This window comes from Entelurus aequoreus, linkage group LG17 (assembly GCF_033978785.1).
Source record: "Entelurus aequoreus isolate RoL-2023_Sb linkage group LG17, RoL_Eaeq_v1.1, whole genome shotgun sequence".
Lineage (NCBI taxonomy): Eukaryota > Metazoa > Chordata > Actinopteri > Syngnathiformes > Syngnathidae > Entelurus > Entelurus aequoreus.
Window position 1 is genome coordinate 30,219,381 of NC_084747.1, and position 23,008 is coordinate 30,242,388.

Genomic DNA, 23,008 nt, shown 5'->3' on the forward strand with positions numbered 1-23,008 from the left:
TTCTGTTTGTAAAATATATCTTTATTAGTATTTCTTTAATATAATAACATCATTTCATGATTAATATTTATAAATTAAGATTAAATTAAGAAAAAACATTTTATTTTTCACTAAAGAACGGTGGCGACTTGTCCAGGGTGTACCCTGCCTTCCGCCCGATTGTAGGTGAGATAGGCTCCAGGGCCCCCCCCCCCCCCCCGACCCCGAAGGGAATAAGCGGTAGAAAATGGATGGATGGATGGACTAAAGAAGGGTTCGGTGAATGCGCATATGAAACTGGTGGGGTTCGGTACCTCCAACAAGGTTAAGAACCACTGATCTAGTCTTTGACTTAGATTGGTCAGCCCTAGTGTTAGACTTAGATTGGGCAGATCTTGTCTTAGACTTAGATTGGTCAAATCTAGTTTTAGACAAAGATTGGTCAGATCTAGTCTTAGACTTCAATTGGTCAGATCTAGTCTAGCGGCAGACACTAATACCTCAGTAGGCGTCATCAGTTCTTGCTCCTAGACTTAGATTGGTCAGATCTAGTCTTAGACTTAGATTGGTCTGATCGAGTCTTAGACTTAGATTGGTCAGTTCTAGTGTTGGACTTAGATTGGTCATATCTCGTCTTAGACTTAGATTGGTCTGATATAGTCTAGCGACTGGCGCTAATAACTCAGAAAGTTTCATCAGTTGTTGCTCATGGACTTAGACTGATTGGTCTGATCGAGTCTAAGACTAGATCTGACCAATCTAAGTCTATGAGCAAGAACTGGTGAAGCCTACTGAGGTATTAGCGCCTGCCACTAAACTAGATCTGACCAATTTAAGTCTAAGACTAGATCTGACCAAGCTATGTCTAAGATGAGATCTGACCAATCCAAGTCCAAGACTAGATCTGACCAATCTAAGTCTAAGATGAGATCTGACCAATCTAAGTCTAAGACTAGATCTGACCAATCTAAGTCTAAGACTAGATCTAACCAATCTAGGTCTATGAGCATGAACTGATGAAGCCTACTCGGATGAGAGGCGAAACGTCTTCTAAGGCCCCTTCCGCTTAGGTTATCCAGGGTAAATCCCACCTAACTTTATCCTTGTCCACACACACACAATGCTGTCGTTTAAGACCCCCTCCGTCTGCCGGCGCAACGCGGCCTAGTACGCATGCGCAGAAAATGCGCACGTCATAGTCACCTCCAGTGTTGCTTTGTGTGCAAGTTCTAAATTAAATTTAACTTATCTAAACAATAACCAGTGTTGTGGTATTTCAATTAACTGGAATCCAGTGTGCCTTGGGCCCCTATTGTAGTGAATCACACCTGAGCCATCAAAAATAAATAAAATCTTTAATGGACATGTGAAAGTAAACAATGTGATAAATAACATTTTACATCAATCAATCTAGGGATGTAGATATCTGGTCAGGACACTCTTCACTCTTTTGCTTTCACCTTCATTTGATTGATTGATTGCAACTTTTATTAGTAGATTGCACAGTACAGTACATATTCCGTACAATTGACCACTAAATGGTAACACCCGAATAAGTTTTTCAACTTGTCCACGTTAATCAATTCATGGTAATTCATTGTCCATTCGTTTTTGGTGACTTTGTATACTCTGGACCTAGACGTTGAGTAATCGCTCAACATACATGGCGGACAATAACTGATACAGTCTGCTTTGCCAGTCCAAAAACATTCACTGTTTTTCTTAGTCTTCCCTCGACGGCCAGGTAATACAAAGCACAAGCTACCTTTTTTATCACATTCACGGCAGCCCACATTTTCGTTGTCTCTCCTTCGACAAATGGACAAAGTTTTTCGGTAAGTAGAATCACAGCTGACCTGGACATTCGAAAGTCCTCTTGCCGTCTGAGATGTGTTGTATCCCAAATAGTTGCAATCGCTTTCTCTTAAGGTATTCATGTGTGATTTCTACAAGCGTCTGTACATGTAGAAGGAGAAACATGGGCATGTCTGGATGACTCGCCTCCATCTGTCCAGTGCAGTGGTTCTTAACCTGGGTTCGATCGAACCCTAGGGGTTCGGTGAGTCGGCCTCAGGGGTTCGGCGGAGCCTCCGCCACAGAGGTAAAGACACATCCGACTTATCATGTAAATAAAAACTTCTCCCTATCGGCGTATTATGGATACCCCCAAACAATGTTCCCTCTAATTTTACATCTGATTTGATCGATTGAAACTTTTACTAGCAGATTGCAAAGGAAGAGAATACATTATATGAAACAGTACAGTTTACAAAGTACAGTACATATTCCGTACAATTGACCACTAAATGGTAACACCCGAATACATTTTTCAACTTGTTTAAGTCGGGGTCCATGTTAATCAATTCATGGTAATGTGTGTAATTTGTTGAGTTCATGCACTGTGTTGGTTTTGTTCTTTGAACAAGGTGATGTTCATGCACAGTTAATTTTGTGCACCAGTAAAAAAATATTACTTTTTCTTGAATTTGAAAAAAAAGAAACATTTTATTTTTCACTAAAGAAGGGTTTGGTGAATGCGCATATGAAACCGGTGGGGTTCGGTACCTCCAACAAGGTTAAGAACCACTGGTCCAGTGGTTTAAGGTAGTTACGAAACCGCTTGTTATGAAGCTGGCTGTGGCACGTTCTTTCCGAGGTCACTTCCTCTCTGATCTCAGTTTGTAAACAATCGATGAGTCCATACAAAGCTAAGAGGCGGATATTCAAGAAATACACGTGTAAAAAATTACCCAAGGAGGGGAACCTTAAACAATGGTTTAGGGTGGCTGATACGGGGCTTAGGCTAAATAATTATTCGTTTAAGGAGTTATCCGGCTTAATGTAGACAGGGCCTAAGACAAACCAAAGAGTCCAGTTGCGATCGACTGAATGCCCTGAGATGACAACGACCCGGATGAATGAGAACATTCATAGACATGCATTAAACAATATCTCACAGCACACATTGGTTGAAAACACTGCTCTACTGGACCCTTGTACTCTCTTATCAGCTGTCTCTTTTGTTTTTTTTTTGGTCTGTTTTTAGATATTATGAGGGAGGGGGTGCACCTAGGCCCCTGGGGAATGCTTTATCAGTATATATATATTTAAAGATTACATGATGATATAGTTGAATCGTATGTCCTGGTTGAGGTTCGAACATTGTGCTCTGGAACAAAAAGCTAAAACCTGAAGCCTCGCGCTGCCTGGGATCCAGAAGAATGTGTTCTTGTTCTCTTAGCGCTGACAAATCGGGTGTTTCTGCTTCTTGTTTTAATTTTTTTTTTGTCTTTATTTTACTCGATCGTGATTCATATTGCCGTTCGGTGGCCAATTGTCTCTTTATCCGCATCCAACTGCTCGATTGGTCAGTGCTTGGTGATCACCCAGTGAACGGGACCAAAATTTGGAAACACTGACCCAAAATTACAGCGCCCTCCAAATTACGTCCCTGCCAACACGGACTCAAATGAAACACCGCAGTGAGATATTTCTGCTTTTTGCATGACTTGTTTCTCATTGTCATGTCTTGGGGCCAAGTCCTCGCTGTCTTTTTAAGGTCAGGACAATTTGACGGAGGGGTCTGATGGGAACAGACAAGAGGTCCTTGGCACCAGAAAGCATGGCGGCATCCGTCCTAACCTCACACAATTCACAACTTCCCGTCCTCAGCCTGCAGACTAACAAGCAGTTTTTTTTTAAATATACTCTTATATGTCCGAGCTGCTACTACTGGTAGTAAATACATCTGGCCATCTCATGAAGATCCTGAAGATATAGGTACTGTATGTTTACTAAGGGTGTGAAACTTGGGGGCACTTAACAACCGATTCCTGTTCCTGGGTTGACGATTCGATTCAGAATCGATTCTCAATTCAACACAATTCTCGCATTGTGTTATTTGGTATACAAATTACAATATAAAACCTTTTCAAAACAGGTTACAGGTTAGGAAAGCTCTTTCTGGTTGCATGCATCAATCCATCCAGTTTCTACCGCTTGTCCCGTTCGGGGTCGCGGGGGGTGCTGGAGCCTATCTCACAGATGGCCTAAAAAAGTGTTTTTGAAAATTGATTTGTATTAAAAGAAATGTTTTTAATTTAAATCGATTTTTCAAAATCGATTTAAAAAAAATATGAATCGATTTCCAGGAGAATCGGGATAAATACGTTTTTTTTTGCCTTATGACATCTACTTTAAATCACATCTGGCCCACCAAAGCTTTTCATTTGGCCCGCCGAACATCCCCCAAATGGCAAAAGTGTCAAAATGAAGCAGCAGTGAGTGAGTAGAAGAAGATGGCACTATCGACAGTGAAAAAAATCCAAACAAATCGCGAACATCTCATCTGACTTTTAACAGCAACAAGACAACAAAGTATGAATGTAATAAAATTGCTAACTTTGCGATGTCTTCTGTATTCATGTTGTTTTTGGCGATTGAAACTGGTTAAATACATGTAGCGCTGAATTTGATCAGCAGAGGGCGATAAAGCCACACCTCAGATTTAAATGTGTTAAACCACATGTACACACAATGTTTGCTGTGTGTATTAACACTAAACCTTCTATTTTATTTATGTAACATACACAATGGACGTTATTTACGTAACATACACAATGAGCAATATTTATACAACATACACGATGTACATTATACTTTTGTAATGTTTATATTTTCAGTCTTACAAACGTAAATAAAGGAAGACGTGCAAAGAAATACAATTGGGAAAGAAAAATAATTCAAAAGAAGGAACATCCATCATCAACAAAACTTAGTTTCTGTTTCTTCATGCTGTAAACTATCTGTCGAGCTGCACATGCTGGAAACGAGTAGCCAAGGCAGAATAATGCAATTAACAAGACTCCGAGGTACTTGAACTCCTCCACTTGGGGCAAGAGCTCCTCCCCTACCCGGAGATGGCACTCCACCTTTTTCTGGGCGAAAACCATGGACTCGGTGCTGATTCCCTTTCCAGTCGCTTCACATTCGGCTGCGAACAGATCCAGTGAGAGCTGAAGATCCTGGCCAGATGAAGCCATCAGGACCACATCATCTGCAAAAAGCAGAGACCTGATCCTGCAGCCACCAAATCGGATCCCCTCAACGCCTTGACTGCGCCTAGAAATTCTGTCCACAAAAGTTATGAACAGAATCGGTGACAAAGGGCAGCCTTGGCGGAGTCCAACCCTCACTGGAAATGGGGTTCGACTTACTGCCAGCAATGCGGACCAAGCTCTGCCACTGATCATACAGGGAGCGGACTCCCACAATCAGACAGTCCGGTACCCCATACTCTCTGCCACTGGTCGAATGCCTTCTTCATGTCCACAAAGCACATGTAGACTGGTTGGGCAAACTCCCATGCACCCTCAAGGACCCTGCCGAGAGTATAGAGCTGGTCTACAGTTCCACAACCAGGACGGAAACCACACTGTTCCTCCTGAATCCGAGGTTTGACTATCCGCCGTAGCCTCCTCTCCAGTACGCCTGAATAGACCTTACCGGGAAGGCTGAGAAGTGTGATCCTACGACAGTTGGAACACACCCTCCGGTTCCCCTTCTTAAAGAGAGGAACCACCAACCCCGGTCTGCCAATCCAGAGGTACTGCCCCCGATGTCCACGAGATTTTGCAGAGTCTTGTCAACCAAGACAGCCCCACAGCATCCAGAGCCTTAAAAAAATCAGTGCGGCTCTCATCCACTCCCAGAGGTGGGTAGTAACGCACTATATTTACTCCGTTACATCTACTTGAGTAACTTTTGGGATAAATTGTACTTCTAAGAATAGTTTTAATGCTACATACTTTTACTTGTACTTGAGTATATTTATGGAGAAGAAACTCTACTTTCACTTTGCTCCATTTATCTACATTCAGCTCGCTACTCGCTACTGGTTTTTATCGATCTGTTAACGCACGCTTTGTTTGTTTTGGTTTGTAAGACAGACCTTCAAAGTAGGATCTATCGCATGACTGCGTTTCACCAATCAAAAGCAGTCACTGGTGACGTTTGAGTCCGTTTCACCAATCAAACAGAGCCAGCCGGTCACATGACTAACTGCACCTAAAGTTTCAGCGGCAAACAACAGCAGCAAAGCAGCACAACACAATGGCAGATAAATCAACGAACGCTTTGCGTCAACCAGACGAGGAAGAACACCCCTGGCCTGACATAAAATCGATGTTCACCAAAAAAAAACAGTGATGTAATACGTTGTCATATGTGTCTCCCCAAACAAGTGGACATTTCAGCTTACATAAACTCAACGTCAAATTTGAGGACGCACATCGCGGTAAGTAACGTTTGTAGATATTTTGGCTGTCACCATAGGTTGATGTTAGATTCCCTGCTATGAATCACTGTCAAGTACATAGTGTGGGGAAATGTATTAACGCACTGCAGCCTCATAGACAGACAGACAGACAGACAGAGACACACACACACACACACACACACACACACACACACACACACACACACACACACACACAGCAAAGCAGAGTAACTTAGCCACGATGGAGAGGAAATAAAGTTAAAGCTTAAAGTTTTGCCAGTGGATTTCAGTGAATTAAACAATGTATTTTCTATTAACTTACTTTTTCTGTTAGGTCCTACCTGTATGTTTTTTTTACACATTTAAGTCATGGTGTCCCGCCATCATGGTGTGGTGATGAGTATTTTAATGGATAAATTCCCTGTAGCCTCATTGATATTTTTTTCTGTCAACAGAGGGTTCACCCCAATAAATTGACAACATACACAGACCTGATAGAATCCCACAGAAAGAGAAGATTGTCTTCTGCTCAGGAACCCCCCCTCAAGAATGCAAAGATCACAAGCTCCCTTACTGTCTCTTCACGGCGGGCAACGCAGACAACATTTGACAAGCTTGTGCTAATTTTTTTATGTCAAGCCAATCAACCATTTTCTGTGGTTGAGACACCATCCTTCAAGACTATGATAGAAACCCTGCAACCTCAGTGTACAGTTATGACAAGAAAAAACATTTAGCTGTAGAATACAGGAAGCTGCAAAGACAATGAAGAGCATAATTGTCAGAACACTGAGTGCTGGAAATCACGTTGCTACCACAACTGATTGCTGGTCTGCCAGACAACGTAGTTACTTAGGTGTCACCAGCCACTGGATAGACCATAACTCTCTAGAGAGACACTCCGCTGCATTAGCTTGTAGACATCTCAAAGGCTCACACACATTTGATGTGCTTGCTGCAGCATTAGAGGATGTACATTCCGAGTACCAAATCACGGAAAAAGTGACCAGGACAACAACAGACCGCGGTTCAAACTTCCTGATGGCCTTTCGAGTACCTCAAATAAAACCAGAAATCTTGGGGTTATTTTAGATTCTGATTTACATTTCGACAGTCACATCAAATCAGTAACAAAATCGGCCTACTATCACCTCAAAAATGTAACAAGACTTAGAGGGCTCATGTCAGCTCAAGACTTAGAAAAACTTGTACATGCCTTTATTACCAGTAGGCTAGACTATTGTAATGGTCTCCTTGCAGGTCTTCCCAAAAAAACTGTCAGGCAGCTACAGCGTGTTCAGAACGCTGCTGCTAGAGTTCTAACAAAGACCAAAAAATGTGAGCACATTACACCAATTCTTAAATCCTTACATTGGCTCCCTGTGCATCAGAGAATTGATTTCAAAATCCTCCTGCTCACATATAAATCACTACATGGTCTAGGGCCGAAGTATATCACTGATATGCTCCCACTATATAAGCCCTCTAGATCACTAAGATCTTCTGAGACCAATCTGTTAGCGGTTCCCAGAGTAAACTCAAATCAAGGGAGCGCATCATTCAGTCACTATGCAACACATAGCTGGAATAAACTTCCTGAAGATGTCAGACTCTCCCCAACTCTGACTACTTTTAAAACTAGACTGAAGACTTATATGTTCACCTTAGCTTTCAGCTAAATCTTTTAATCTTTAACGTCCGCACTGTTTTTATTTTTATTGTCTGCATTTTAATTTTGCTTTGATTTTCTTTCATTTCACTTTGTTGTCTGTGAAGCACTTTGAGTCTGCCTTGTGTATGAAAAGAGCTATACAAATAAAGTTGCCTTGCCTTGCCTTGCCTAAATGGTGCGCAGGAGAAAGAGGACGGAGTCGCTGATGATGGACAGGAGGAGAGAGACTCAAAAGGGTCAAAAGATGAGAGTGAGTCAGAGGTGGAGTACCAAGATGTGACTGCTATTTTGGATAATGACATTTGTCTCGAATATCATCTTCCAAAGCACCAAAAGTGTGCATGCCATCTCCTCAATCTCATCTCTGCAGTCGACACCACTGCTGCAGGAGCATGCAGCGAAACATGCAAGAGGTTGTCACGTGCTGCTTTTGCAAAATAGAGTGCTCTGTGGAATAAGACCAGCAGGTCAACCACAGCCCCCCCCCCCCCCCCCCACTCCTTTGTGGAGAGGGGGGCACATATTCGGTGACCACAGATGATAAGCTAGCTGTCCAAAGTCGGTACACCAGGGTGGACCACTCAGCTGCATCAGTTGGGGATGTCTCTGCACTGCTGACCTGTCTCCACTCAAGATGATCTCCTGCTGGCCCCATTATGGACTGGACTCTTATACTATTATGTTAGATCCACTATGGACTGGATTCTCACAATATTATGCTAGATCCACTAAACGTCCATTGCACCGATCGCCTCCAAGGTTTCTCATTGTCATCCCATTTCTCATTGTCATCCCATTGAGGCACTTAAGGGCTATATACTGTAAGTAAACATTGACTGATTGATTAATTGATTTGAAATTGTGGAACGTGAATGCAAGATGCAGTTGCTGCGACCCAATCAAACTCGTTGGAGCTCCCTGTTCTTCGCCGTAGAAAGGGTTGTGCGTATTCAGAAGGAGCAAGGGGAAAAAGCACTCCGCAATGTGTGCATAGCATTGCGGATAAAGATGTAAGTTGGCAGAACTCACAAGGGTAATATTTTGATTATATACAGTATATATATATATATATATACACTACCGTTCAAAAGTCTGGGGTCACATTGAAATGTCCTTATTTTTGAAGGAAAAGCACTGTACTTTTCAATGAAGATAACTTTAAACTAGTCTTAACTTTAAAGAAATACACTCTATACATTGCTAATGTGGTAAATGACTATTCTAGCTGCAAATGTCTGGTTTTTGGTGCAATATCTACATAGGTGTATAGAGACCCATTTCCAGCAACTATCACTCCAGTGTTCTAATGGTACAATGTGTTTGCTCATTGGCTCAGAAGGCTAATTGATGATTAGAAAACCCTTGTGCAATCATGTTCACACATCTGAAAACAGTTTAGCTCGTTACAGAAGCTACAAAACGGACCTTCCTTTGAGCAGATTGAGTTTCTGGAGCATCACATTTGTGGGGTCAATTAAACGCTCAAAATGGCCAGAAAAAGAGAACTTTCATCTGAAACTCGACAGTCTATTCTTGTTCTTAGAAATGAAGGCTATTCCACAAAATTGTTTGGGTGACCCCAAACTTTTGAACGGTAGTGTATTTTTATATATATATATATATATATATATATATATATATATATATATATATATATATATATATATATATATATATATATATATATATATATATCAAACTACTTCACCAATAGGCCACAATACGTCAGACTGAAGTACATCTAAGAAGGACAGCTCCAGACTGGAGGAACTGATCAGGCGGGCCGGTTCCACGATCGGAATAAAACTGGACTCACTGGTGACGGTGGCAGAGAAGAGGACTGTGGAAAAACTAGTGAGCATCCTGGATGATGCCAGTCACCCTCTGCAAACCGTTGTCAGTAGCCAGAGGAGCCTGTTCAGTGCTAGACTCCTTCATCCCAAGTGCAGGACTAATAGACTCAAAAACTCCTTTGTCCCACACGCCATTAGACTGTACAACTCCTTTCTTTACTCGGATGACAGGGGATGCAAAACAATAACAGTGCAATACTTTTTCATAACATGGTCACTACAGTCTAGTTTCTCTTGTTATATTCTTATTTTACTGTTATATTTTTATTCTCATTGTTGCTTTTTATTTTTATTCTTATTGTAATATTTTTCTATTTTGTTTCCATTTATACACCCATTATTTACTTTTTACTTTTTAGATTCGATCTCAACTCTGTACACTGCTGCTGGAATTTTAAATTTCCTGAGGGAACTCTCCTGAAGGAATCAATAAAGTACTATCTATCTATCTATCTATCTATCTATCTATCTATCTATCTATCTATCTATCTATCTATCTATCTATCTATCTATCTATCTATCTATCTATCTATCTATCTATCTATCTATCTATCTATCTATCTATCTATCTATCAATCTATCTAAGTGTAACAGAACAAATGTGGGCATTGCTGATTAATGTGGGTGAATCCAACTGTTTTAAGATCAATATAATGCAACATAATATAGTTTTCTTTATGTGGTCATGTGATAATTGTAGTTGATTTGTTGTGTAGTTTGTATGTTCATTTAACACACATAATGAACATTTAAAAAAAAAAGATGTATCAAAAGTTGCTAAAAGCTAACTTTCATCTTTACATCTTTTATAGGCTCAATACAGCTGAAATGGCATTGTTGACTGAGTACGCCGCTGTAATGAAGCCTGTTGCCATGGCCCTGAACATCCTCCGAGGGCAATCATCATTGCATATGGGCTTCCTGCTGCCAACACTTCACCAGTTGCAGGACAAGCTGAAGAAGTTGGAGTCATCTTGCAAAGTGTGTAGACCTCTCATTGATGTCCTGCAGGAGGGGATCCAGAAACGTTTTGGAGAGATGATGAAACAACCTGAGCTGAATGCAGCAGCTATACACCTACCAAAAACATCCTGGACTATTGATGAGAGCATCTTAAATGACGGTAAATATACTTATGCACATGTACTAATTTTCCAAATGAAGATGGTGTGTATATCAATCCATGTAATGTATTTTTATTTAAGTTCATATTGTATCAGTGACAAATTATAGGCTAGCAAGAGTTAGGAGCACATCAAAAACCAGCAGCTTGGAAGGCTATACAGTAGAAAGGAAAACAAATATGTTCAGACCTAATTCTTTTGAAATCACTTTCTCTTGCCACAGGCTCCATCAAAAATCACCTGGACACTGACTTGGAGATGGATGATGCTCCCACAAACAGTAGTCACTCTGATGAAGATGACTTCTTTGCATCGCTGAGTACAGGACAATCAAAAACAGGAGAGCTGGAGAGGTACCTTTCGTGTCCATCCACTGGAGGTATGGATCTCTTGCATTCCTTTCCTCAAATCAAGAGCCTGCCACTGAAAATCAACACAGGCCTCCCAGCATCTGCAGCCTGTGAGAGACTTTTTAGACACGCGGGACTCCTGTTTACGGCTAAAAGGTCACAGCTTCACAGTGTGAACCTTGAGAGCCAGTTGTTGTTGAAACTGAATAGTCACTTAACTGAGTCATTCTGAGTGAACATGCAAAACTTCACATGCACACACACTCACACATGCATGCACACACACACACACACACACACACACACACACACACACACACACACGTGCGCGCAGTCGCACACACACTCATGCATGCATACAAACACATTCAGAAGTGCACAGTGTGTTCCCAGGTGCAGCCCACACCTATCAGAGTTTATGGTTTGCGTAAAGGCTAACTTGTTCTTTTCCTCTGCCTACTGAGCCTATGGTGCTATTATTAAGTTATTGTGGCTCAATTTGCCTTAATTTATTTTATTTTAATAAATTATTATTTAATTTATTATTGTTTTAGTTGCTTAAGAGATATTCTTGGCTCTGAATTTGTTCATTGCTATTTATATGTTTTTGTGCATTATTTGTTGCCGTCATCATTAAACGAACAGGTTACTCATCAGTTACTCAGTACTTGAGTACTTTTTTCACAACATACTTTTTACTTTTACTGAAGTAAATATTTGGGTGACTACTCCTTACTTTTACTTCAGTAATAAAACTCTAAAGCAGCGGTTCTTAACCTGGGTTCGATCGAACCCCAGGTGTTCGGTGAGTCGGCCTCAGGGGTTCGGCAGAGCCTCCGCCACAGAGGTAAAGACACATCCGACTTATCGTGTAAATAAAAACTTCTCCCTATCAGCGTATTATGGATACCCCCAAACAATGTTCCCTGTAATTTTCCATCTGATTTGCAGGTTTTTTGATTGATTGATTGAAACTTTTACTAGCAGATTGCACAGAAAGAGAATACATTATATGAAACAGTACAGTTCACACAGTACAGTACATATTCCGTACAACTGACCACTAAATGGTAACACCCGAATAGGTTTTTCAACTTGTTTAAGTCGGGGTCCACGTTAATCAATTCATGTGAATGTGTGTAAGGTGTGTAATTTGTTGTGAGTTCATGCACTGTGTTGGTTTTGTTCTTTGAACAAGGTGATGTTCATGCACGGTTCATTTTGTGCACCAGTAAAAAAACATAACGTTTTCTTAAATTTGAAAAAAACAAACATTTTATTTTTCACTAAAGAAGGGTTCGGTGAATGCGCATATGAAACTGGTGGGGTTCGGTACCTCCAACAAGGTTAAGAACCACTTCTCTAAAGTAACAGTACTCTTACTTTAGTACAATTTCTGGCTACTCTACTCACCTCTGTCCACTCCCGGGGCCTTGCCACCGAGGAGCTTTTTAACTACCTTGGTAACCTCAGCCCCATAAATAGGAGATCCCACCACAGATTCCCCAGGAACTGCTTCCTCATAGGAAGACGTGTTGGTGGGATTGAGGAGGTCTTCGAAGTATTCCCTCCACCGGTCCAAAGCATCCGCAGTCGAGGTCAGCAGAATACCATCCCCACCACACACGGTGTTGACAGTGCACTGCTTCCCCTTCCTGAAGCGAGGGATGGTGGTCCAGAATCACTTCGAAGCCATCTGGAAGTTGTTTTCCATGGCTTCCCCGAATTCTTCCCATGTCCGAGTTTTTGCCTCCATGACCACTTAAGCCGCACACCGCTTGGCCTGTTGGTACCTGTCCGCTGCCTCCGGTGTTCCATGAGCCAAAAGGATCCGATAGGACTCTTTCTTCAACTTGACCGCATCCCTCACCGCTGGTGGACCAGCGGGTTCTAGGATTACCGCCATGACAGGCATGAACCACCTTGCGACCACAGCTCCAATCGGCCGCCTCGACAATAGAGGTACGGAACATGGTCCACTCAACGCACCCGACCTCTATGGCCCCTACCATGAGTGGTGAGCCCATTGGAGGGGGGACCCACGTTGCCTCTTCGGGCTGTGCCCGGCCGGGCCCCATGGGGACAGGCCTGGCCACCAGGCGCTCGCCATCGTGCCCCACCTCCAGGCCTGGCTCCAGAGGGGGGCCAGGGTGACCCGCGTCCGGGCGAGGGAAATCTGGGTCCTTTGTTTTTATTTTTCATAGAGGTCTTTGTTTTCCGTTTCTTTACATCTTTATTCATTTTACTGTATGTATTTTGTAGTTAAAGCTGCTTTCCATTAGTTTTTTCAATTTGATATAAATTATATTCTATTTCACCTATAAAAGTTTTTAATTTTTATTTCAATAAATCATAGATGCCAATCAGGATTGCCTGATTTTCGAGTGAAGTATAGTGATCAGCCAATAGCCATTATGCCTTTTAATCCATCACAAACGTGGATTCTCTGTGGGTGGCACTGTGTTTATTGTTGGTGCCCTGGCTGACAGGTGGCTAGCAACTAAATGTGCTAACCTTAGCCTCGAATGGATTGGACTACAGTGCTTGTTTGTCTGTGGCAAGGTGGGTAGTAACGTGCTATATTTACAAAGTTACATTGACTTAAGTAAATTTAATTTCCAACTATAGACAACACATTGCAGTAAGTTGTTTTGATACATATGCTAACATTAGCCCTGTTAAAACTTCATACGTGAAGTGCAAGTACCAATAAAAAAATAGTTACCGAAAAAATCGGAAGTTACTCACCAGTTACTAGGTACTTGGGTCGTTTTTTTCATTGAACACATATTTACTTTTACTCAAGTAGTTATTTGGAAAACTCCTTTTATTTTTACTTGAGTCACATTACTCTAAAGTACTGGTACTTTCACTTGAGTACAATTTTTGGATACTCTACCCACCTTTATTTGGGACCTAGTCTGGGAACTGTATATGGATGGACACCAAATTTGGTACTTTTTGACACTGACCGACTCCAACCGGTCCGTAAAATCCAACGGTGCCATTTTACGGTACCTGGCCCAGTTGCCGACTAAGCTGGCTCTTCGCACTATGGCACTTGGCGATCACTCCAGTAGCACTGAGAGCAGACTCAGCTTAACTTTATCTAGTTAATGTTGCAATTTTCATTGCTAACAAAGAAATTGACTCAAAAACCGCTCCAACGTAAGTAAAGTAGAGCTCCACTTTTCCAGAAATGAGCTAGCTTGATGCTAATATACAATTTCAACACCTCAAAATGTGTTATTAAAACGGCAACTAAAATGCATGCAAGTTCAATACTTACAGTGTTAAAATGTTTTAGGGTGCAACAAAAAACAAAACAAAACAAAACAAAAATAACTATACAACGCAAGTAAAGTAAGGCTCCACTTTTTCAAAAATGCACTAGCTTGATGCTAATATATATTGGCTTTGCAGGTGAAATGCTACCGATTAGTAGGGGTGTCAAATAAATAACATTTTTAAATTAATCGTCACGATTCCTAATGGATCAAAAATCGATTTTTAAGTGCATTAATTAATTTTTATTATATGTCATCTGTCCTGTCCAGCCACTCAGGCAAATCATATTGTTGATGTAGGTGATCATATCTGCCGTACAGATTTACTTTAGAAAAGAGACGTGTTGGATACTTCTCTTGTTGCCTTATTTGTATTTGACTTTATTAAATGTTTGGGTAGAATTTTATTAAACCAAACCAGTTTTCTTTGAAGTAATATAGAAATTGATCAGAGCTGTTTGTTTTATGGAGGAATGTAGGTAATCATAGAACTGGCACCCAATGTTTTTTTTTTTTTAAAGTATTGATTTTTAATCGAGAATCGAATCGTTTCCCCCAAGAATAAAATCAAATCGAATCGTGTGGCACCCAAGGATTTACAGCCCTACTGATCAGCATTAGCGATTTTACATGGCGAATTCATCACCTCTAAATTTGTTAATTAAAACTACAACTAAGATGCACGTTACAAACAGTTTGTGCCAGCTGAGCACAATATTTACAGTATTAACACTTTTTAGGGTGCAACAAAAAAACAAACAAAAAAAAACTATACACTACTGCCATCTAGCGTCTTGGACTTGCAACTTAATGTCATACTTGCAAATGAGACTCAGAAATATGATAACAAAACAAGATAAAACAACTGGACAGTAGTTGTCATAATCGGCTCATTTCTAAATGTTGCAATACAATAATGAGATTTTATTATTAAAAACAATTGATATCCATTCACACACAAAAAAGTATCGACCATTGGTATTATTGCGTACTGGTATCGATTACCAGGTACCGAGAATCGATCCCATCCCTAGAACTATAGCCTTGTTAATCCATCTGCTCCAGTCCCAACACTGCAATCTAAATCTAGAAAAGCGCTTCTGGGGGTCTCGAAGTTGTAGTTCATTTGGAGTAGGGGATGGTGGAAGCCAAGAGATTTGTGGGCCGTATCGGGACACTCTCCTGCGTGTCGCTGCGTGACGATAAATGGGTGCACCGAGGCCAGTCTGATTCATCCCCTATTTATTCACACTGAGAGTGGTTCATGGAAAGGAAATACAGTATTTTATACAGTATATTCTCCACCAGCAATCTGCGGCAGGTGTTGAGGGTACGCGCAACTAATACTGGGGCTTGACTGGTGACTGTTAGAGCAAGCAAGCAGGTCCCTGGCAGGCTTTGTTTCAGGTGGTAGGACGCTGGTAGGAGAAGGCAGGTAAATAACAACAGAGCCAGCTCAAACACGGTTTCGCTTTTTTTTTCATAGGAGATAATACGTTCGTTTGTGGCTGCTACTTCTCAATTGTGCACAGACGCGTGTGTTGCAGACCTTTGCATCGCCTCATAAGAAGCTGGCTGCGACACAGGTGACACTTGTGTTGATTTGTTTTGGGACTATTTGCTGCAAGCCATCGAGTAAAACAACAACCGTGGGCACCTGGCTGGGAAGAAACACCGCTTTTCTGTATTTTCAATTGTCATCTTTATTACGGTTACACTCCTGTGTGTGTGCGTGTGTGTGTGTGTGTGTGTGTGTGTGTGTGTGTGTGTGTGTGTGTGTGTGTGTGTGTGTGTGTGTGTGTGTGTGTGTGTGTGTGTGTGTGTGTGTGTGTGTGTGTGTGTGTGTGTTCTGGTCAGGCACATCCACAGGAGAAGACATGAACACTACCCAACAATGATAGCACAATAAAGTAGGTTTTTTTTTTCATTTATTTTTAAAATGGTTCTTTATTTCTCAATTATTTTCTGTTACGCCCCCCTCCCCAGGAAGAATCCCCCCGCCCCCGCTTTTTGTCTATAAAATTGTTATAAGTACACCTCCGAATAACATTGTATCCTTATTAACATTAGACAAAAAAATAAATATATTAATGAACTTACAACAAAGAATACCATTTTTAACACTGTATTTTTTATTTTGTAACATAAAAGATTTAAAGTGCATAAATGACAAAGTATTATAAAAAATAAATATATCCCTATTTAAAGCATAATATTTTTTTGATTGATTTATGGTTTATGGCAGGGGTGATTAACCACGGCCAATTTCAATAAGCAACTTGGCTCTGCTGGGTTTTTTCATAATAAATTTAAATATCCCGGGGTTTGACGGGTGGCAAACTGTCACCATGTCATGGACAATGCAAGAAACTCAGGTAAGTGACCATGATGTGTACTTTTTTGGCATTTCAAGCACAGCATATTACTTGTATAATCCAATCCAAACAATCTTTCCTAGTCATGGTGCAGAAAAAAAAAATCAACCAGCACAGAAAGTTAACACGTATGGTCACACATAACACAACCTGTTCACTGAACTTTGTGGATATTATAGAAAAATACGTCCCGTCACCATAAAAAATTCGAATTGCACTCATTGCAATTGCAATCATCGCAATCCACTGCAAGGCATGATGGGAAAATGCAACACACTCTCTCCACACTTATCCATGTTTGACGATTAGCTGCTTGATATCCATTATATTATTATAATATGTAAACGCATGCACACATATACATATATATGTATATATATACATATATATATATATATATATATATATATATATATATATATATATATATATATATATATATATATATATATATATATATATATATATATATATATATATATATATATAGGGAATAAGCGGTAGAAAATGGATGGATGGATGGATATATATATATATATATATATATATAATATATATATATATATATATATATATATATATATATATATATATATATATATATATATATATATATATATATATATATATATATATATAAATCAGAGGTGCCCACACTTTTCAGCAGGCGAGCTACTTTTCAAATGGCCAAGTTGAGATGATCTACCTCATCTTCATATATATAAATATATATATATGAAATAGGCATTTTTTGTTAACATGTTAAAGCTACAAATTTGGGTATCAATTTGATACCAAGTAGTTGCAGGCTCATACATTGGTCATATTCAAAGTCCTCATGTGTCCAGGGACATATTTCCTGAGTTTATAAACGTAATATATTTTTTTTTTAAATGAAAGAAGATGTTGTGATGCCAAAAAAATATTGATGCAATCTTAGTAGTATCGACTAGATACGCTCCTGTACTTGGTATCATTACGGGACGGCGTGGTGCGGTTGGGAGAGTGGCCGTGCCAGCAACCTGAGGGTTCCTGGTTCAATCCCCAGCTTCTACATCCTAGTCACGTCCATTGTGTCCTTGAGCAAGACACTTCACCCTTGCTCCTGATGGGTCGTGCTTAGGGCCTTGCATGGCAGCTCCCGCCATCAGTGTGTGGATGTGTGTGTGAATGGGTAAATGTGGAAATAGTGTCAAAGCGCTTTGAGTACCTTGAAGGTAGAAAAGCGCTATACAAGTATAACCCATTTACCATTTACCATTACAGTGGATGTTAGGTGTAGATCCACTCATGGCATTTGTTTACATTTTGACACCGGTGAGCTACGGTGTGTAGTGAAGCATGTTTAGCTATAAAGTAAGAAACATACTTTATTTGTCGCCATGGAGGCGAGGATTGGTGATTTAAAAGTAGCTAAATCACTGCAGACTGCGGATGGACTTTAGCCGCCAGCTAGCTAGCCATGTCTTAAAGCACCTCTTCCTGAGGGCGTTTCAGTGTTATAACTTCACCTTATCGTTAGTTTTTAAGCCAAAATGCGTCCTTTCTCCCTTTTCTGTTTACACACTGTGTCTGCTTGTAAGTACTCTGTGATTGTGCGCTGCCGAACATGCTCCTCTGCTCGTAAACCAGCAATGACATAACGTGACGACGACAGAGGCGGTATAGTACCGAATATGATTCATTAGTACCACGGTACTATACTAATAGCGGTATACCGTACAACTCTACTATATATATATATATATATATATATATCACATCGAAGCCCAGTTTTATTAAGATTAATATATTGGGTAATATATTATTTACCCAATATATATATATATATATATATATATATATATATATATATATATATATATATATATATATATATATATATATATATATATATATATATATATATATATATATACATATATATATATATATATATATATATATATATATATACCCACAAACCACACAATATATATATATACCCAATATATTGATATGTATTGGGTAAAAGAGTGTAAAGGTGACTATATGAGTGTTATTTCATGTTTTGAGGACTCTAATAATGTGAAAAAAACGTATTTCAATATATTTATGCTCCGACTATGAAAATATTTGTTTAACAATCATTTAGTAAGGTCTGGAACAATTAGTGGTGATAAACGAGGGTGTACTTGTACTCACCTATGGGGGTCTTTGGAGCTCACGATGATGTGAACACATTCCCTCTTGCTGAACGCTCTCTCTATCCAGGACTTCTGTGCCTGCACACACAAGAGCATGAAGCCGTTTAGTCGACTTGTAGGTGTTAAAACAAAAGAAAACAAAACAGATGTAGAAACTCTTGGATATTTGAAGTATTTCGTCTCTGTGTTTTACATAAAGAGCTGTTTTTTTTCACCCGAAATTTGCAAGGCTGGCAAAAGAAATAGCCCTAAATCAAATGTCCACTGCAGAGGACGGTTTGAAAAAGGCTTTTCTCTTATTGATTGATTGATTGAAACTTTTATTAGTAGATCACACAGTACATATTCCATACAATTGACCACTAAATGGTAACACCCCAATAAGTTTTTCAACTTGTTCAAGTCGGGGTCCGCGTTAATCAATTCATGGTAAGTGGTATGTTGAAGGATTATTGAATACAGAACATTTGAAATGTATACATGCTTTTCTCTCCATTTCTCTGCATGCATCCTAAACAAATGGCATTTTTTTGCAGTTCAAGTTTTTTTCAAAATCATTTTGGCTGTTTTAAATTATTATAAGTGATAGTTGACATTTTTGATTCCCCTTGCATCTTAAAAAATATTTTAATTTAGACCACTGGCTTTTGATGTCCAGCAGAGGGTGCTGTTTTTACCCATTCAAAGCATGCAGCAAAACTTGACATCGTTTTCTGTTTTCGGCGAGGACGCTTTCCTACTGAAATTATGAGGTGTGTGTGTGTGTGTGTGTGCACGCGTGTTGCGTGAGAGTGTGTGTCTATATATGTTAGACAAGGGTGTATTATGTAAAAATGTTTTAAAAAAGTGTGGTACCATTTTATTTTGTTTAATTTTGGTTTAAACAAAAAAAAAAACAATGTACTGTAGCTACCTGCACATAAATCAGTATTTAAAGGTTGAAATGAATCATTCAAGTGGAAGTACTTTTAAAAACGTACTTGTTTAAAGTGTAAAAAGTATAACAATATTTAATTAACAGCATTTTTATATTTATATGTTATATTATATTTATTTTATATCTATTTCTGTATTTTATTTTATTTTAGGTCTTTAGAACGAGGGGTGCCCCAATTTGATGTCAGCCAAAAACAAGTATCTGATTAAATTGCATGTAAAATGTGCGATACTAGCGGTCCTGCTGCGTGTTTATTTAAATAAAACTGGACAACCAGTTAACAGTTAAATGTCCTCCAATAAGCACACATGGTTGCTCTTTTCCTGTCTTTTAGTAAAGTCATTTACAAAAAGTACAACTGCAAGGGCTCACAGCTACACAACAGCTAAGCACTCAATAGGACACAAGCTTGATCTACGTAATAATCATTGAACAATAAAACAGCACATTTGTCAATATAAACATGTGTCAAATATTTATAGTTGCATATTACTTACACATACAAAGTCTCCAAGGCAGAAGCGTATTAGAAAGTGTCCAGTAACAAACGTGTCCGCATCATTCCACTTACTGTGCCATGAGTTCAACGAAACAAATCATTGTAACCACTACGTGTTTGCCAAAAAACAATGACCCCTCCACTTTGAACTTAAAGACAGCAGAATAATAAATATGTTGATGTTTTGATACCTAGCGTTGTTCTCTGTTTGACTTGTTTCACTTGATCAAACATTCCATGCTACAGAATAAAAAAATGTATGCATGATCCATGCTGTTATGGTATCGGATCAATATCGGGTATACTCTCAGCTCCAATATCGAAGTTCTATTCTGGACACACCTACCTTAGAACGTTGAGTGTGAGTTTGCATAGTAAAACCATCTGTAAAAAATATACCAAATAGTATTAAGCAAATCCTCCTTGAAATGCATTTTATGTAAAAAAAAAATTCGGAGCACATGTGAGTGGATTTTTAGGACCTCCTTAGGTTTAAGACAGGCGTGTCAAACTAGGTATTATTGAGGGCCACATTGCAATAATGGCCGCCTTCAGATGGTTGATTGTAACAGTCTAAACGTATATTAACTTTGTTACACAATTTGCAGAGGCAACTGTTTGATGGATACATTGATTATCCGAAAGTGGAATCGGAACCGGAAACCTCGTATCAATCCCCATCCCTAGTTTGACCCGTGTGGTTTGAGACGATACCTTTACAAGTTGTACTTCTGGCACGGCACACACCTGCAAACATGATTTTTTACACATTTTTACACAATATTTAGGTACATCCTGATGTGCGGCCATTTTTACACAATATATAGGTACATCCTGATGTGCGGCCATTTTTACACAATATTTAGGTACATCCTAAAGTGTGTGTGTGTGTGTGTGTGTTTCATTTAAATATATATTTTTCAAGTTCAGGGATGTCTTTCATTTGCGCCTATGATGTCTAGAAAGGGTGGTCCTAAAGAGGTAGGAATTGGGGGTCTCAAGAAGGTAACAAATACAAAAACGCGTGCGTGTGTGTGAGCGTGTGTGTGTGTTCTTGTATTTCTCCCCTGCTTGAGACATCAACAAGGAAAAGTACCTTCCATATGAGGACCGGTGAACAAGTTAGGACCGAAATCATTGCATCTAATAGAGAGCCAAATACTACAGTCTGTGAACATTGCTCCAAAGTCAGGATTTTTTGTTGATTTAATGTGCATACAAAAGTAAACATTGGCAGGTGCAAAGGCAGAAAATATATGATAAAACAAGACAGCAGCTAAAGAAGGACTTCCCTACTCATCCCCGAAAAAACCCGCCGGGTGAACAGCTGATTTTACAACTTCCGGTGCTGACGTAAGACAACCCGCGTCCCATATGTGACCATAGGATGAACAAATACACTATGGTACTAAGACTACAGTGGCCATTAACAGTTAGCTTCTACAGCTGTGTTGCTCAAAGTGCGGCACGGGGGCCATCTGTGGTCCGTGACTCGTTTGCCATCGGCCTTAAGCACATTACAAATAACAAAAAATATAGATCTCATTTGCACCCCTGGTGGTGAAATCTATCAAAATCAGGGTGGTCCCAAAAAGGAAGTTTTTTTCAAATTGACTCTGTGTCGGTTTTAAAAGGGCTCCCCCTGTGGTCAACCTATGAAATAACAAGAGTGAAGTGCTCCCGCTCTGGCAAACATATGTAATAACAAGTGTGTGTAAGAAATTAAAATGCACCCCCTTTGGCCACAATTTATTTTAAAAAAATATGTATATAGAGACATACTGTAATAACTTGAAGTAAATGATGAAGATTAAAAACTAATTACAAACAAAAAATTCCCCCTATAAATAAAATAACTAAAAGCAGTCTTTTTCTCACAATGTGTCGACTTTTGTTTTTTTTATAAAATTGGGAACAATTTCTCATATTATTTCTGTTTATGTAATATTGCAATATTTTCTGGTAAAATTCTTACTTTTTTATGTAAAATTATTACTTTTTACTGCAAAATGGTGACATTTGTCATATAAAATTCTGACTTTTACCACAATATTGCCAATTTTTTTGTTGTTCTTGAAAAATAGTGATATTTTTTGAGTAAAATTATGACTTTTGTCATAATTTTGCCAAGTGAAATTTCGATTATTATTACAATATTGCCAACATTTGTAAGTTTTCTTATAAAATTATGACTTTTGTCATAATTTTGCCAAGTGCAATTAAGATTATTATTATAATATTGCCAACATTAAGTTTCTTATAAAATTATGAATTTTTTGTCATAAGTTTGCCTAGTGAAATTCCGATTATTATTATAATATTGCCAACATTTTTAAGTTTTCTTATAAAATTATGACTTTTGTCATAATTTTGCCAAGTGAAATTCCGATTATTATTATAATATTGCCACCATTTTTAAGTTTTCTTATAAAATTGTGACTTTTGTCGAGTAAAAATACAACTCTTTTC

General features: G+C 39.1%; 1 protein-coding gene across 8 annotated transcripts in view; it reads right to left on the reverse strand.

Annotated features, from left to right (window-relative positions):
- Positions 1-23,008, reverse strand: part of trpm3 (transient receptor potential cation channel, subfamily M, member 3) — a 514,307-nt gene that overhangs the window by 260,022 nt on the left and 231,277 nt on the right. For all 8 annotated transcript variants that reach the window (XM_062025461.1, XM_062025459.1, XM_062025460.1 and 5 more), the window contains exon 2: positions 19,102-19,181. In XM_062025461.1, coding sequence (XP_061881445.1) covers positions 19,102-19,181 — 80 coding nt within the window. The remainder of the gene's footprint in view (positions 1-19,101; positions 19,182-23,008) is intronic.